General features: G+C 44.5%; 1 protein-coding gene across 4 annotated transcripts in view; it reads right to left on the reverse strand.

Annotated features, from left to right (window-relative positions):
- ALDH16A1 (aldehyde dehydrogenase 16 family member A1) overlaps positions 1–14,615 on the reverse strand; it is a 40,949-nt gene extending 26,334 nt beyond the window's left edge. The window contains exons 1-7 of one of the 4 annotated variants that reach the window (XM_063301146.1): positions 13,575–14,615; positions 12,279–12,664; positions 8,434–8,545; positions 6,985–7,111; positions 5,650–5,828; positions 3,099–3,176; positions 1,401–1,585 (exon numbers count right to left, since the gene is read on the reverse strand). In XM_063301146.1, coding sequence (XP_063157216.1) covers positions 1,401–1,585; positions 3,099–3,176; positions 5,650–5,828; positions 6,985–7,111; positions 8,434–8,545; positions 12,279–12,664; positions 13,575–14,406 — 1,899 coding nt within the window. In that variant the 5' untranslated portion in view covers positions 14,407–14,615. The remainder of the gene's footprint in view (positions 1–1,400; positions 1,586–3,098; positions 3,177–5,649; positions 5,829–6,984; positions 7,112–8,433; positions 8,546–12,278; positions 12,665–13,574) is intronic. The other 3 variants (XM_063301148.1, XM_063301147.1, XM_063301149.1) reach the window with 3 other exon arrangements.
- Positions 14,616–14,926: the final 311 nt, after the last annotated feature.

The raw sequence follows: 14,926 nt of genomic DNA on the forward strand, positions 1-14,926 counted from the left end.
CTGAAGGTCCTGCACGACACTGTATCAAAAGAATAGGGAAATACAGTGGCCGATGGGAAAACACAAGAAAGCTGGAGCAAAGTAGGCATCTAATGCGCAAAGATGTTTGAAGTTCTTGCTCCCCAGAGTGAAACACTGCTAAATGATTCCTCAGAAAGCAGATCTGGAACAAACAGCACATGTTGTGGCCATCTCCAACTAGATGTCATCCAGTTGTGTTGGACTTCAGCTCCCATAATGCCAACAAACTAACTGGAAACTTGGGAGTTCTTGACCATCTAGTATGAGGCATCTGGTCAGGAAGGCTATCCTATCACTGCTGGGCACGCAGAAACAGATTGCTGGCCTTGTTTCCCCATCCCATCAGATACCTTGATGGAACAAAAGGGGCTTTTGAAATTTTCCACCAAATTTGTGAGCAGAGGAATCAGTTGGATGATTTATTTGAATTTAATTGGACCAACAATTTCCCAAGGGCGGGACTGTTCTTGAGCAATGGCAGGAGCACCATCGCTGCAAAAAGCTCAGCGGGAGAGTTCCCTCATGTCTTCTTTTGTGGATTTAACTGAAACGTGGAAAGTCAGGAAAGCGCAGACTGCTTATACAGTGAAAAATACATCTACATAAAACCTTCTATCTTGTTGCTCTTCAAATATATGAACTTCAACTCCCAGATTTCCTTAGCCAACATGGCCACTGCTGAGAATTCAGGGAGCTGAAGCCTGTATAATTGGAGGCTGTCCAAATTGGGGAAAGCACCATAATAAGTGTCAAAACACTACATTCCTGGTAATGCTTTTAAATGATCCTTCTGTCTGAGAAAGCTTTAAAACCTGGCTCTGGGCCTGAACAATTTGTGAACCCACGTTACAGCCTCAACATTTTATTTTATTTTTTAATTTCCTAGACGTGGTACATTGTTCTTTCATTTTTACTATTTTTTTCTATTTGGCTTTTATGATGTGTTTTCCACATTTTCTGTCTATTATCTTGAGTCGCCTCACAATCAGATGGCTTATAAAGCAAAATAATAGTAGTAAGAGCATCAACAAATATAAGAATAATAGTAATAATGCTCCCATGTGAGTTCCTCCAAAATTCTCTTCCCATTTCAAAGACTGTCTGAAGCAAATTCTCTTTCATTAAATTGAATGAGAGGTGGTTGAAAAAATAAGGGTGGGGGGAATATTTCTCTGTCTGGCATCGGATGTAAATATTGCGTGCCCCAGAACGGTCATTGCCAGACAGAGAGTAGCTTCATCCTGCTCTTCATGGAACAGTTTACAAAATGCAGACAGAGCTGCAGCCTCATCACACATGCTACCTTCAAGGCTGGCAAACGCTGACTTCCCTTTCTGAGCCTCTTCCTAGGTCCCTGAACAGAGAGAGAGAGGTTTTACCTCAGCAGTTCCCGCAAAAGCCACTTTGGCAATGTCTGGATGGAATGCCAAGGCCTCTCCTAACCCCTGATTGCCGGTGATGACATTGAGGACGCCTGGAGGGAGGCCTGCCTGGGCACAGGCCTCGGCCAAGAACAGAGCAGCCACCCGCGTAGAGCTGGCTGGTTTTAAGATGGTGGTGTTTCCTGTTGGCAAAGCAAGCAGCAGAGAGTTAGGGATGGAGAAGAGGAGAAAAGGCAGGTGGAAAGACAGAGAAATCTCTATTCCCATACTCTTCTCCCCCACCTGGTATGCAGCTGTATGCTGGTCTTTCACCAGTCAGTGGCCTTCAAATATGTTGGGCTGCAACTCTTATCATTCCCAGCCACTTGGGAAAACTGAAGGCCATTAGGCTGGGAAAAGTTGAAGTAGACAGAGGGGGTCAAGGAGTTCCATATCTTTCATGACAGAAACAGAAGACCTGGTAGAGGCAGTGCCGGATTTAGACTTGGTGAGGCCCTAAGCTAGTGCTTTTCAACCTTGGCAACTTTAAGATGTGTGGACTTCAACTCCCAGAATTCTCTAAACTATATAAAGCTTGGAGGCCTCTTGTTAAAAAGTTACCCTGGAAACTCTCAGAAAGGTGCATACCAAAAAAGGACCTTGGGTTGCCACAAAAAAATGGAAAACATATATATGCCTTTTAATTACATATCAAGCCATTTTAAAACTACACATAAAAATTTGCTACACAAGATTTTAAAAACTACAGTACACATAAAAGCCATGTATAATTCTAAAAGACACCCCCCCCCCAATATTGTAAATTTTTTTAAGGCCCTGTAGATTGTGAAGCCCTAAGCTGTAGCTTATTTAGCTTATGACTAAATCCGGCACTGGGCAAAGGGTCAGCAGAATCAAGACAATCAAGCATTTGTAAATAAGGACAATTTGAAAAAGATCTTGAGAAAACGTTGAGGCACAGAGAACATGGAAACAGACTCCTTTTTTCCATCTCAGTTAGATTTTGGGTGGGTGGGCAATGAAGCTGAAAGGGCAGATGGAAGAAAGTTCCTTGGCTCTTAACATACCACGAGCTTAGGGAATGTTCTTATGGAGGCAGCTACTAGCTCAGAAGACTGGTATTAGCCATGTATAAAGACGAAGTATTTCCAAGTATGCTAAGCTGGGGACAGATGAGCAACAAATAAATACATAATTTTTTTATTCATCTACATAACATACTGTATGCTACTCAAAGTACCCAGATTACAACTCCCGTTTGTTGTTGTTTGTGCCTTCAAGACAATATTCAATGTGAGAAGTCCATGCAATTTTCTTGGCAATATTTTCAGACATATTTTGCCACTGCCTCCTTCCTAGGTCTGAGAAAGAGGAACTGGCCCAAGGCCACCCAGCTGGCTTTGTGCCTAAGGCAGGACCAGACCTCACAGCCTCCTGGTTTCTAGCCTGATGCCTTTAACCCCTACACAAACCCTGGCTCTCAATTCCAGGTTACTTCCTTTAAAAACAGATATATATTTTAACTACACTGCTAATCCAACTTTCTTCCAAAGAACTGAAGGTAGGGCTCAAGTTTCTCTTTTTCCTCTTAATTTTACTCTCATACCAACCTCATGAGATGAAGTAAGCTGAGATTGACCCAGTCTGGGTGGATCTCATTATTTGCTTGGATCAGTTGGAACCATTTTTACATACCCATGGCCAGGGCTGAACACAACTTCCATGTCAGAGTCAGCAAAGGAAAACTTCGAGGAGTAAGAATAGCCACGACACCTACAGAGAGAGGGGTTTCATCAGAAACTGAGGGTTTCCCTGGTTGCATTCAGAATCTAAAGCAATCTTCTTTAGGGGCCTCCAAATGGGCTAAACTTCCTCTATTCTGCACTTTGGGATCTGCTGAGCAAGGCTGCAGTCCAAGATCATAACTTCCTGTAGGTATTGTCTCTTAAGGAGGAACTCCATACACTTCCTAGCCACAAGTACATTAATATGCTGGTGACTCATGGTTGAACCTACATTATAGCACCCCAGAGTTTTTGGAATGCAATCCCTGCTGAACTCAGGGAACTGACTTCCTTATTGGGATTTACAAAGTTTTCAACTATTTAATTTATTTATTACATACATTTATTACATACATTTATATACTGTAACCAGGCATGAGACTCAAGGCAAGTTGCAACAATCAAATGCAATAAAAAGATATGTAATATTCATCCTTCATCTATTCCTGAGAAAAACCACCACCCAATGAACCCAAAGCATATCATCCACAATCAGAAGCAAAAAGATCAATGCAGCAAGCAAAAAGCAAAGCAAAAACAGGGCTGCAGCCTTTGTAGATAACTCCATTGCTAGTGCCCGTTTGCATTTCTTTTTATTTTTTATTACTATAAACCTGGCTTTTGGCTTTTATTGCAAAATGTTACACCTACAGTAGTCAGCATGGCAAAAAATAATGAATAAAAATGCAAAAAGCAAACATAATTAAACAAATAAAGGGGTTTACTACTGGACCATACAGACAGATTGCCTGTTAAGGATTAACATCTGAAGAGTATTCATGTGCGTGCGTACAAGCATGAATGCCCCCATTAGTCTTCAATCACATGGAAGGGGCTACCAAAATTCCTAGGTGATTCCGTTACAATGAATAGACATACCAAACAAATTATAACGTTTAACAATTTTCTCCTCTTTTTCCTTGCTGATATTTGCTGAAGAATTTCAAGGACATTTAATATATATACACACACACACACACTATATACACACACACACACAAACTTCCTTCCCCCCCAAAAAATATGTTTTATAAGTTTTTAACATTTGATTTTTATTATAGCAGACAGAAATATATAGAATAGTGTTAGGAAGGAAATAATTAACTAAATGTTGTTTTGGGGGGAGGGAAGTTAGTTTAGATGTGTGTGTGTGTGTGTGTGTGTGTGTATGTACTGTATGTATATATATTTCTTTTTAATATAAGGGGAAGGAGCAATTGTACTTAGTGATTTTCATGTGTACTAATGGAAGGATTTATAGAAATAATGTGATCTTGGTTTGATAGAGAGTAAGGGATTGATTGTGGAAAGTGCTTTATATTCTTGTTGAAAGTCAGAAGTCACTTCTTTATGCAATCTTTAAAATTTTTCTTCTTGTGTTTCTCACTTTTTTAGTTTTTTTGTGGGTTTTTTTGCTTCTTTGTAGTTTTTATCTTGGCTTTAAACTTAATAAAATTCTTATAAAAAAAAGAATTTCAAGGACATGATTCTGTATTTTTTACTGAAAAAATGCAAGATAAAATGACTGATTATGAATGATCAGCTGAGCTATTTGGTGTGGCAAATAAATGTTTAGGAAGCTGTCAGAATCAACCACAATTTTTGGAGGTCTTCATCCTGCTAGGAAGCCTAGGGCAGCACAAAGGCTGGAGACTCAGGTAAGGTCACCCATTTCCCCCCACCCCAGTGGCAATATCTAAGCAGCCTCGGTTTGGTGTCACCAACTTTGCTCCCCCCCACCCCCAAAAAGCAAAAGGAATAGAGAAAAATGCAAAAAACGCCTCCTTATCTACAGACATTCTATACCCAACCCAATCCTTAATTTCAGAAGCGTTGCAGTCTTTATAAACAAGGAGCTCCTTTCTTTGGCCACCGTTGCATTATCGTGCCGGATAAGGGCTCAACTCAAGTCATTTCAAGCTCCAAATTGCCCCCTTTTAAGTTCTCACTGTTATGGCCATTTTGGTGGTATTTCAAAGGTGAACAGGCCATTTCAAGCTTCAAGCACTTTCAGAAGGTCAAAATGACCTGCTGTGAACTCAGAACAACTATGTGGAACCCAAAACAGAATGTGTCAACCATTTCACACCCCTCTAGTTCACAATGTTTAAGGGGGTAGATAAATTTCATGCTAGGAAAACATGGCTTGGAATAGGACGTTGGGTGCCTTTTCCAGGCGTCAGCCGTCCCAGGTAAACAGACAGGAAACACGACCAGATGAGCTAATTCTACTTTATTGTAAGGCTAAATTAACAGAATCTTGCAAGGCTGAAAGTGCAAATCTCCCACCCTCCCTATTTGTCGCGGGCCTTTCCTAAGTTTCTTCTTTAGACCATTACCCTCTTGTGGAGTTCCTTTCTTTTTGTCTGATGGTTCCCTAGGCAGCATCTCTTCCCTCTGTTCTCCAAGGTCACCCTCACCTTCCATCACACCAAGCTAAGATTCCAGTCTCCCCAGCTTACCAAGTGGTTTCCAGCCCTTCATCTCCACCTCCATCAGCTGGGCCCACCCTGCATGGTGGTAGAAATGCCGGACAACCAAAGGGAGATCTGCTTCTTGGGTTTCTCGGATTAGTCTTCCACTGTCTAGACTCTCCAGAAGGCTGAGCAGCCGCTGATGTTTCTGGATGGTCCTAGCTACGCTGTGGGAAGAGACGACTTCAGATGAAGCACAGCTAGACTGAATCAAGTGCCAAAATGCCCTTCCTATGGTTCCACATTACGCTTCCAGGTCCAGCTGAGAGAAGTACGCTATAGTATCTTAAGAGAGAAACAATACTCTCTAGATTAGTGTTTCTCAACCTCGGCCACTTTAAGATGTGTGGACTTCGACTCCCAGAATTCCCCAGCCAGCCTTGCTGGCTAGGACATTCTGGGAGTCGAAGTCCATACATCTTAATGTGGTCAAGGTTGAGAAACACTAACCTAGATGCTGCCTTCAGCAACCCAGGTACCATCCAGGCATATGGACTCCAACTCGCAGAATTCCCCAGCCAGTGGCTCTTATTTAAAATTCTGGAAGATGAAATACAATTATCTGGATTGTGCCAAGGTAGAGGATGGAGCCTCAGCTACGCCAACTTTAAGATGTGTGGACTTCAACTCTGGTTATTTGCCATTTGTAACAAATCCCAGTGTTAATCCTGATGGAATCTTAGATATAATTTTTTTCCCCTTGGGCTCAAGACTTTCTGGAGAGATACAACTTGATTCCTTGCACTAAGCAAAGGGCTGGACTGGATGCTCTACACAGTGTTTCTCAAACTTGGCGACTTTAAGACGTGTGGACTTCAACTCCCAGAATTCCCCAGCCAGTAATGCTGGCTAGGGAATTCTGGGAATTGAAGTCCACACGCCTTAAAGTCACCAAGTCTGAGAAACACTGAGTTATACTGTAGGTGCTATATCATGGCATAGCTTCTTTTAAAAACTATAGGCAATGCAGTTTGAGAATTCTACTAAAGATCATTTAGCACTCTGGTTTCCAATGACCCCTAAAAAAAACATTTTAAAAACATTGTTAAAATCTGGATGGTCCTAGCTAGATATAACGAAACCAGTAGGCCTGGTGTAGCTGTTACAATTCTGCAATCGCCAGGAGTGCAGGACAGGGATGGAGAATGTCCAGATGTTACTGAATTACAGTTCCTAGCATCTCTCACTACTGATCACCCTGATTTGAGCTGCTGGGATTTGTAGTTCATAAAAACATACACAGCCATTGGTTCCCCAATCTGTGCTTAAAGAAACATACTGTATATAAGTCACCAAGACTACCCTCTTGTGACTGCCACTTACTTGTAAAGGTGCCGGGCTCGAACATGGCCAGGGAGTTGGCTCCAGCTTTCAAAGGCCTTTTTAGCAGCAGTGACAGCTTTGTTCACATCTTCTCCAGTGCCTTGGATTGTGGTGGCCAGTGGTTCCCCTAAAGATGGGGGGGAAAGGAAGAGCTTTTTTCTTTCTCCTGCGAAGTCTGCCATGAAGTGATGGAAAGGTACAGAAATTTTTAGCCATTTTGGGAAGCACAAGAGTTTGCTGTTGTTGTTCGAAGGAATCTAGTCCACATTTTGGGGGAAGAAATTAGAAGCAATCACCATAGTCTTAAGATTTGGAAGCAAGAAAGGCAATGTGAATGGCTTACACTACAGCATCCTCTTTAGCCTCAACTGATTAGCAGTTTTATGGCATTACAAGTGTCAGAGCAAACATGGCATTTCAAGCATCAGAGAAAGTGTGCTTTTGGAGCAGAAGCATACAAAATGCTAGCCCAGTGTTTCTCAAACACGGCAACTTTTAAGATGTGTGGACTTCAACTCCCAGAATACCTCAGACAGCATGGCTGGCTGGGGAATTCTGGGAGTTGAAGTCCGCACATCTTAAAGCCTGAGGTTGAGAAACATGGCACTAGACCATCCAGTTTGCTGCCTTTGTGGTTTCCAACCCTACTAATTCACACTATATGCCAAACTTTATCCACCCGGAGCCTCCACATGTGCTGGCACTAAAACTATCAGTATTCCCAGCCACTGAGACATGGCCACTAGCCACTCTTCTTGGGAATTTTGGGAGTTGTAGTCTTAACAGCACTAAGTTAGGGAAGGCCTAACTCTGTGCCAAGAGAAGCAAAACTATGCATTTTAAAGAAATTGATTAATCAGATTATACAAGGAATAGGTTTACTGTCTGAATAGCATCCATAAGGAAGTGATCAGAATACAGATCAGGCTCTGCTTGTTTAAATTTGCACAGCTTTTATAGTTTCACAACTTCAGCAACTTCAGAACCCAAAAGTTAGGCTGCTGATACCAAGAAAACATATAAGGGAAAAGTTGGAATTGATTTGTGTCTGCAAAGGTTTGGAGGTAAGTTCTGATACAGAATATTAGTTGATTGGTTGAGCATTGATTCAGAGCATCCTGTCCCTTAATTCTACTTTGGGAGTCACTTAATGGAATCACCACTTTGCTTTAGGGTTGCTGGACCTCCTTTTAAGAAAAATCATCAAAGCATGTCTCCCAAATACCTGATATCTGCCACTTCTGAGTCATTCTATTTCTGTTTTTCACTTCCTAATGCAGGACTCCTTTTTACTGGACGGCCTCACTCACAAGTTTGCAAGTTAACTTTAGGACAGAATTACAAACTTCCTTCGGTGCCTGATAGGACTTCTAAGCCTCCTTGGTGAAGTCACAGAAATGCAGAATATATTCAGCCCTCTACAAAATTCACCCCGTCTTGTTAACCCACCATCCCTACCTGTGGTAGGGTTCCTGACAGTGCACGTCTCTTGTCCATCTGGCTTCAGCCACTTTCCATCTATAAAGTGTCCAAATTTACGACCGTGAGATTCCAACCAGGACTGAAGAGAAAGAGGGAAATTTCAGGTTGTAAGGAAACGAAGAAGAAACAAATTGGAAGACTTGTTCTGGTATATTCCAAAATCTTCTTCAAATAATAATGGATACTTAGCAAGCTTTTCCAGAACACAGAAGGAAACACCAAGATGCAGGGACAGGACCTGCAGCCTTCCAAAAAAGATGCTGGACTCTTATTAGGCCTGGCCAATAGTCAGGGATGATAGGAGATCCATTACCATAATATCTGGAGGTCCACTGTTTTCCTACCCACCCGCTCCCGATCTAGAGGAAGGAACAGAACATTTAGCTTTTGGCATTACTAAACTAGGTGTATGTTAATGCACCAATATACTTAATAAGCTTCCAACTTTCCACAGCTTGGTAACTGTTCCCATATTACTCCAACATTGGCTATTAAGAGTGTCAAAGATTCTCCAGACTGAGCTTTTACCTCTGCCCCCAAATCATGTCTCTGACACCTGACATAGGAACACAGTCACTTACAAAACAACCTGATGTGCAAGCAGAGCACAGTTCATTTCCCTCTGAAACAAACAAGAATCGATCCCTAGAATTGTTTCCTGTAAAGATCAAGGTGACAGTGCTACCCAGATACTCTTTACCCTGGAGAGATGTTGTCCTTTACCGTAGGAGGAGTGGATTTCTTGCACAAGCACAGAACTGAATTAGTTGGCCTGGCAGGACCCTTCTAGCTCTCTGATTTTAGACAGACCTACAGTTTGATTTATGGTATAGTAGCTTCATAAATCATGCATCATCCATAGTTTTCTAATAAGTACTGGTTTGGGCTAGTAAGCATTCCATGTCAAAGGGAATTGGCTACACTGCTGGTTATCGTCACCACCACAAAGCCAGCCTCTAACTCTGTTTGCATAGAGAAGATGGCTAACATCTCCAGGTTCAGGATTCACTCTGATACCTAATCTGAAAGCTTCTAATCTGAAATACCAACAGACTGAGTACCTCGCTTTTCCACAGCATGTGTTCTAAAGTGTCTTGCACATCAGATCAAAACTGAAATCCACAGCAGAGGATGTAGAACACAACCCTGTTTCTGACTTGCAGCAACAGAATCCTGAGGAGCCTTACAAAATCATATATATAAATCATATATAAAAGTAGAAATCATATATAAAAATATATAAATAATTTGTTCCTTTGAGTCAATTTTTGACTCCTGGCGACTACCTGGATTAGTCCCTGCAGTTTTTTAGCAAGATTTTGGACATGGTTTGCCATTGCCTGCTTACTAGAACTCACAGTCTCCGGGTTTCTAGCCTGATGCCTTAACTCAGTGTTTCTCAATCTTGGCAACGTGAATATGTGTGGACTTCAACTCCCAGAATTCCCCAGCCTTCAATACTGGGAGTTGAAGTCCACACATCTTCAAGCTGCCAAGGTTGAGAAACACTGCCTTAACCACTACACCAACCTGGCTATCCACAAAATCAACAAAAGAGGATAATTTGCCTTAATATTCCCATCAGCATGCTATCTCTCCCTCGTACACCTTCACACTCTTTTTCTCTCCTCCCCTCTCCAGATTTGTAAGGCAAGAGAGAGTTAACTCTCCTCCCCATTATGACTACATTCCCTCAGCCTGCCAAAAACCTGTCTGGAACAGTGAAAGAAATTTGAATGGAAAGGATGCCCATCTTTCCATCACATGTACTTCCCCAAGCCCACAATTCAACTGCTTGATAGATGGGAGAAAATGTGATTTACATACGAATAAGAGCACCCACTGAGAGGAATTTAGCTGTAATGACCCACGTAGGCCATGCAGAAGACTGCAGTGGGCCAAATGCAGCCTGTGAGATGCCCATGAGTGCCACAGTCAATTACATCAGTCAGATTTAAAACCTTGTAATGGTCGAGGGAGTGCCATTCATTAATAGGGCTCAGATGTCTTCTGCAAAATATTTTAGCCGTTTTAACACAAACACTTCCAAATTGTATGTGGGGGAAGGCACTGTAAGAGAGCCACACATCCTCCTGCTCTTCATACAGAAAGAATTGCAAGCACCAAACATCTAAAACACGGTATGCATTTCTTTTCCACTGGAAATATTGTTTCATTCATATGCAAATCTATGCAGAGCTATTCATTAGTGGATCAATCAGCTAAACCTCACACACACACTAAACAACAGGGCAACCTTAGATGTACCTCTGAAGCTTAGTGGGCCCAATTTGCAGCTATGTGAGTGCTGGATATCCTAAGATTTCTTTATCTTACATTGAGACCCACTGAAATCAATCTCACAACAAAACAAATCTTGTTCTTTTACAAGACTAGGTTCTTAGCTCAGCAGGTGAACACATTTATTGTACACTGCCATCCTCTGTTAAAAAGGTACCAGAGGATAACAAAGATCTTGGCCTGAGATTTTAAAGGACAGCTGTCCCTTATAACAGACAATTATCCTAACAGGCAAATAGCCTAGCCTGGTCTAAGGCAAGTTCCTGTGTTTCTATAGCAGGGCTGTGCAACTTTTTTCAGATCAGGAGCTGCCCTGAAAGCATACCAGGACCAAAATGTAGGAGGGCTGAGGTCAAAAGCTAAATTTAATTAAAATAAATGCAATGCCAAATTCCTCCCTTCCCACTAGAGGCAATTTTGCAGGGAACCTGGGGATACACACCTAAGACCTTAGAACCCCAAATTGTGCACCCCGTTCTACCACCTCACCACTACATGGTCACTGGAATGCTTACAGCTGATCTGGCACCTTCACTGATGAGGCAGGAACAGGGCTGCCAATGTGTTCACGTTTATCTAGAGACCACAGAGGTCATATATTCAGAGGTGTGATCCCTGAATTCAAAACTTGTGTTTACCCAGGCAAAAAAACTCCAGGTTTTTGGAGAGACAGAGGTGCATGTGCACACACATACAACTGAAGTCATTCTCTGGTCACTATGCCCTTGCTGAGAACTTTTCAGCTTCACCTATCTCCTCATACCCAGAAGAAAAAGGGGCCTTTATATGATTTGCATGCTCTCTTGCAAGTAAAGACATGCAAAGAGGTGAGAATAGCTTGCTGGTTAAAATAAATCTCCAGCTCCTTCAAAGAAGTGTATATCTGCCTTCTGGGTTAGCTTGTATTTCGATCCAGTCTTGTCCAAAGCCCTTGGTGTCCTTCAGAGATCTTGGACTGTAACCTCACTCTCCTCCAGCACATACAGGCATGGATTGGGCTGGGCAGTCCAACACCTCTGGAAGATGCTGGATTGTAGAAGGCTAGCTTAAAATTGTCAGGGATTTTAAGGCTAAAACATTTTTTGCAGAGAAGCAAATCCTATTGTAAGAGTTACTGGGGGAAGGTGAGAGGGAGCAAGATTGCCCCCCAAAAGCCCTAATTTGGGTTGAATGCCAGGATACAGAAGCTGAATTTTGGAACCCCCAAGAAGGGAGGCTGGAAGACATTCCAACCTGGGTCCCACCAGATGTTCTGATCTACAAGTCCCATCATCCCTGACCAAGGGCTATGTTGTCTGAGGCTCATAAGAATTACAAGCTGGGTTCCAATACATTAAACCCAAATGTGTCTTGTTTAGCTTTGGTTTAGTGTTGTACTAACTTAGCCATGACAGTTTATTCATTCATTCTAGTTGAACAAACAATGGTTCCCCCACCCCCCCCAAAAAATCCTCCAGAGGGAGAGACTTAGGCTGGTGGGATCTGGAAGGCTGCTCTAAAGCACAGGCAACCTTTAATAGCGGAGGCTCTAGAACCCTGGTCTCTTTACAAGATCCCTCTTCAAAGTCTTTGCAGACATCTCTGTTCCACTTCTCTTCCTTTACACGCCCAGGCTCATTCATCTCCTCGTCTTCTTCCACTGCCTCCTTCTCCTTCTGGCCCTTGGTCCACATCTGCCGAACCCAATCCATCTCAGCTGCCCAAAGTTGCCGGTCCTTCTCCCGTTGGGCTTTCTCCTCTTCCCACAGCCCCTGGAATAGCTTTTCTCTCTCTCTGAAATGTGTCCGGATATCCCGCACCAACTCGTCGAATTTGTCATCCCAGGGTCTCTTCCGTTTATTCCGGAGCTGGGCCAACTTCTCCCGCGTGCTCAGCAGACTCCGTGGCCTGGAAAAAGCTGGGAGGAATGAGATGAAGAATGTATTACTCATTTGGCAGAGATGAGGACCAAAGCTATGTCATTGGAGCTCTCCAGACATGAGAACCAGCCTCTGGCATACACACACCAACCAAGTGGCACGTCCTTTCATCATTCACCTAACAAAGTGCAACTACTAAGAATCAAGAGGGGAGATACTAACATACACAAGGAACCCTGAAGGAGAAACACCAAAAGAGGGGGGAAAAATTCCCTAAAACCCATACTATTCATTAAATATTAAATGTCTGGATATGAAGCAGAAAACAATACAGTGAGAGTATCTTTGGATGAAAGGAACAGCTGGCATACTGAATTTAAGAACCTGTCCCTATGATATTTTCTTGTTGGTCCTAGCTCTACTTTTGCATGTTATCATAAAATATTAAATAAGAAATACTCAAATTCAATGGACAACAAAGATCCAAAGCATCTCATACACTATCCGGTCGAAGGGCTGCCTTAAGGGGAATAAAGCATCTGATGATTTGACCATCCAGTCAACTATACATCACAAGTGGGACCCAAGAGAAGGTGTTGTTATCATTCTAATCTAAGCGTGATAGAAGTCATGTGAAACAGTTCAATCAAGCTTTTAAACAGCAGTTTGCCTGCTTATCTCTGGCACTTAAATATCTGAAACATTTAGCCAGGAAATCTGGCACTTGTTGAAATGAGAGATGCAAATCTGGGCAGTCCAGGAAGATGAGGCAGTAGTCTCCAATTCTAAGCTCATATCCCTGGGAATCAGTCCCACTCAACTCAGGGAGCCTCATTTCTAAGTAATGAGATCAGAGCTGAAAGTGTTGAGGACTTGGAGATCCATTCACCCTCTAATGTCTGTGCTCCCTCTGCACGCCCCCATCACAGCGCCCCCTTTTCCACTCACCTCTCCGGTTTACCCCGGTTCTCCAGGGAGCGCCCAGGTGCCCTGGGGTCCCCTGCTGAAGCAGAGGCTCCTCCACCATCCTGGATCTGCTGAGGTCCCTGCCAGGGGTCTCCCCTGGACAGTCTTCCTGAGCAGGGTAAAGGTAAGTCCCATCTGGTCTCCTTCCTCCCACGGGGATGCCGGCCTCTTCCCGCGGGGGGCTCTTCTCCTCCTTGATCACGCCGCCACCCGCGGTGTGATGGTGCAGGATCGATGGCTCGGGGCGGATCAAGCCCCCGGCGGCCGCTTGGGAAGAGGACGACGAAGAGGCGGTGGCGCCGGAAGGCTCGCCCGGCGGGTCCAGGTCGCTGCCGTCGGTGACGGACACCTGGGTCCAGGCGTACTCGTCCTCCGGGAGCTCCGCATCGAGCTCCGCATCGCTTTCCTCCTTGATCACCACCTGGCACCACGGAGCGCCGCCCCCGCCCCCGCCGCGGGCAGTGCCCCCGCCGCCCAGGATGGCGTCGAGCTCGTGAAAGAAGCGGCAGCGCTGGCGGGCGACGCCGTCTTGCAGCTTGGCTTGCTTGTAACTCTTCTTGAGGTCTTTGCCTTTCGTCCGGCACTGGTCCTCGTCGCGGAAATAGCCCTTCTCCGCCATGCGCTCGGAGATCCACTGGTAGACGTCGGCATTCCGGTGGCACCGGTTGAGCTGCGCCTGGATGGCTTCCTCGCCCCACAAGGCGAGGAAATCCAGGGTCTCCCGGTGGCTCCAAGTGGCCGCCCGAGTTCGAGGCACTTTAGGGCGATCCGTCGTCCTTGGGCCCAGGAAGGAAGAGGGGGAAGGCGAGGACATCCCGGGACGGGAGAGGAAGCGGGGTGGTAGGTGGGTAGGCGCCAGGGAGCAAGAGGACCAAATCAAAGGAAAAGGAAAGGAAGCGGGGGGGGAGAGACCCCCACCCCTGTTTAATTAAGAATCTAACCCCGGTGCACGCCGGGATATACCCCCCTCCCTAACCCAGAAGACCGAGCGAGGCGGAGTAAGAGGGGCGGGTACCTCCGCGGTAGCACGTAACCCGAGGTGGGACTTACTGCGCAACCATTGGCCGACGCGCCCGTGGTATGCATATGAACCTGATTTAAATCGGGACTCTGGCTGCGCCGGCGCGGTAGAGGGGGAACGTCTGCTTTGTGCCCCCGCCCTGAAAGAACAGCTCTTACCCCCCAGGGAACTCGAGAGTCGAAGCGGTCCTCGTCCCCGTGGCCGCTCTTCCTTCCACTCCTGGTTTTGCACGGCGACTGAAGGCCCCCCTCTCTCCAACTGAATCTAATCCGGCTCTATTTTAAGGGGAGGCCATGAAGACATTAACAACCCT

Source organism: Candoia aspera, chromosome 4 (genome assembly GCF_035149785.1).
Source record: "Candoia aspera isolate rCanAsp1 chromosome 4, rCanAsp1.hap2, whole genome shotgun sequence".
Classification (NCBI taxonomy): domain Eukaryota; kingdom Metazoa; phylum Chordata; class Lepidosauria; order Squamata; family Boidae; genus Candoia; species Candoia aspera.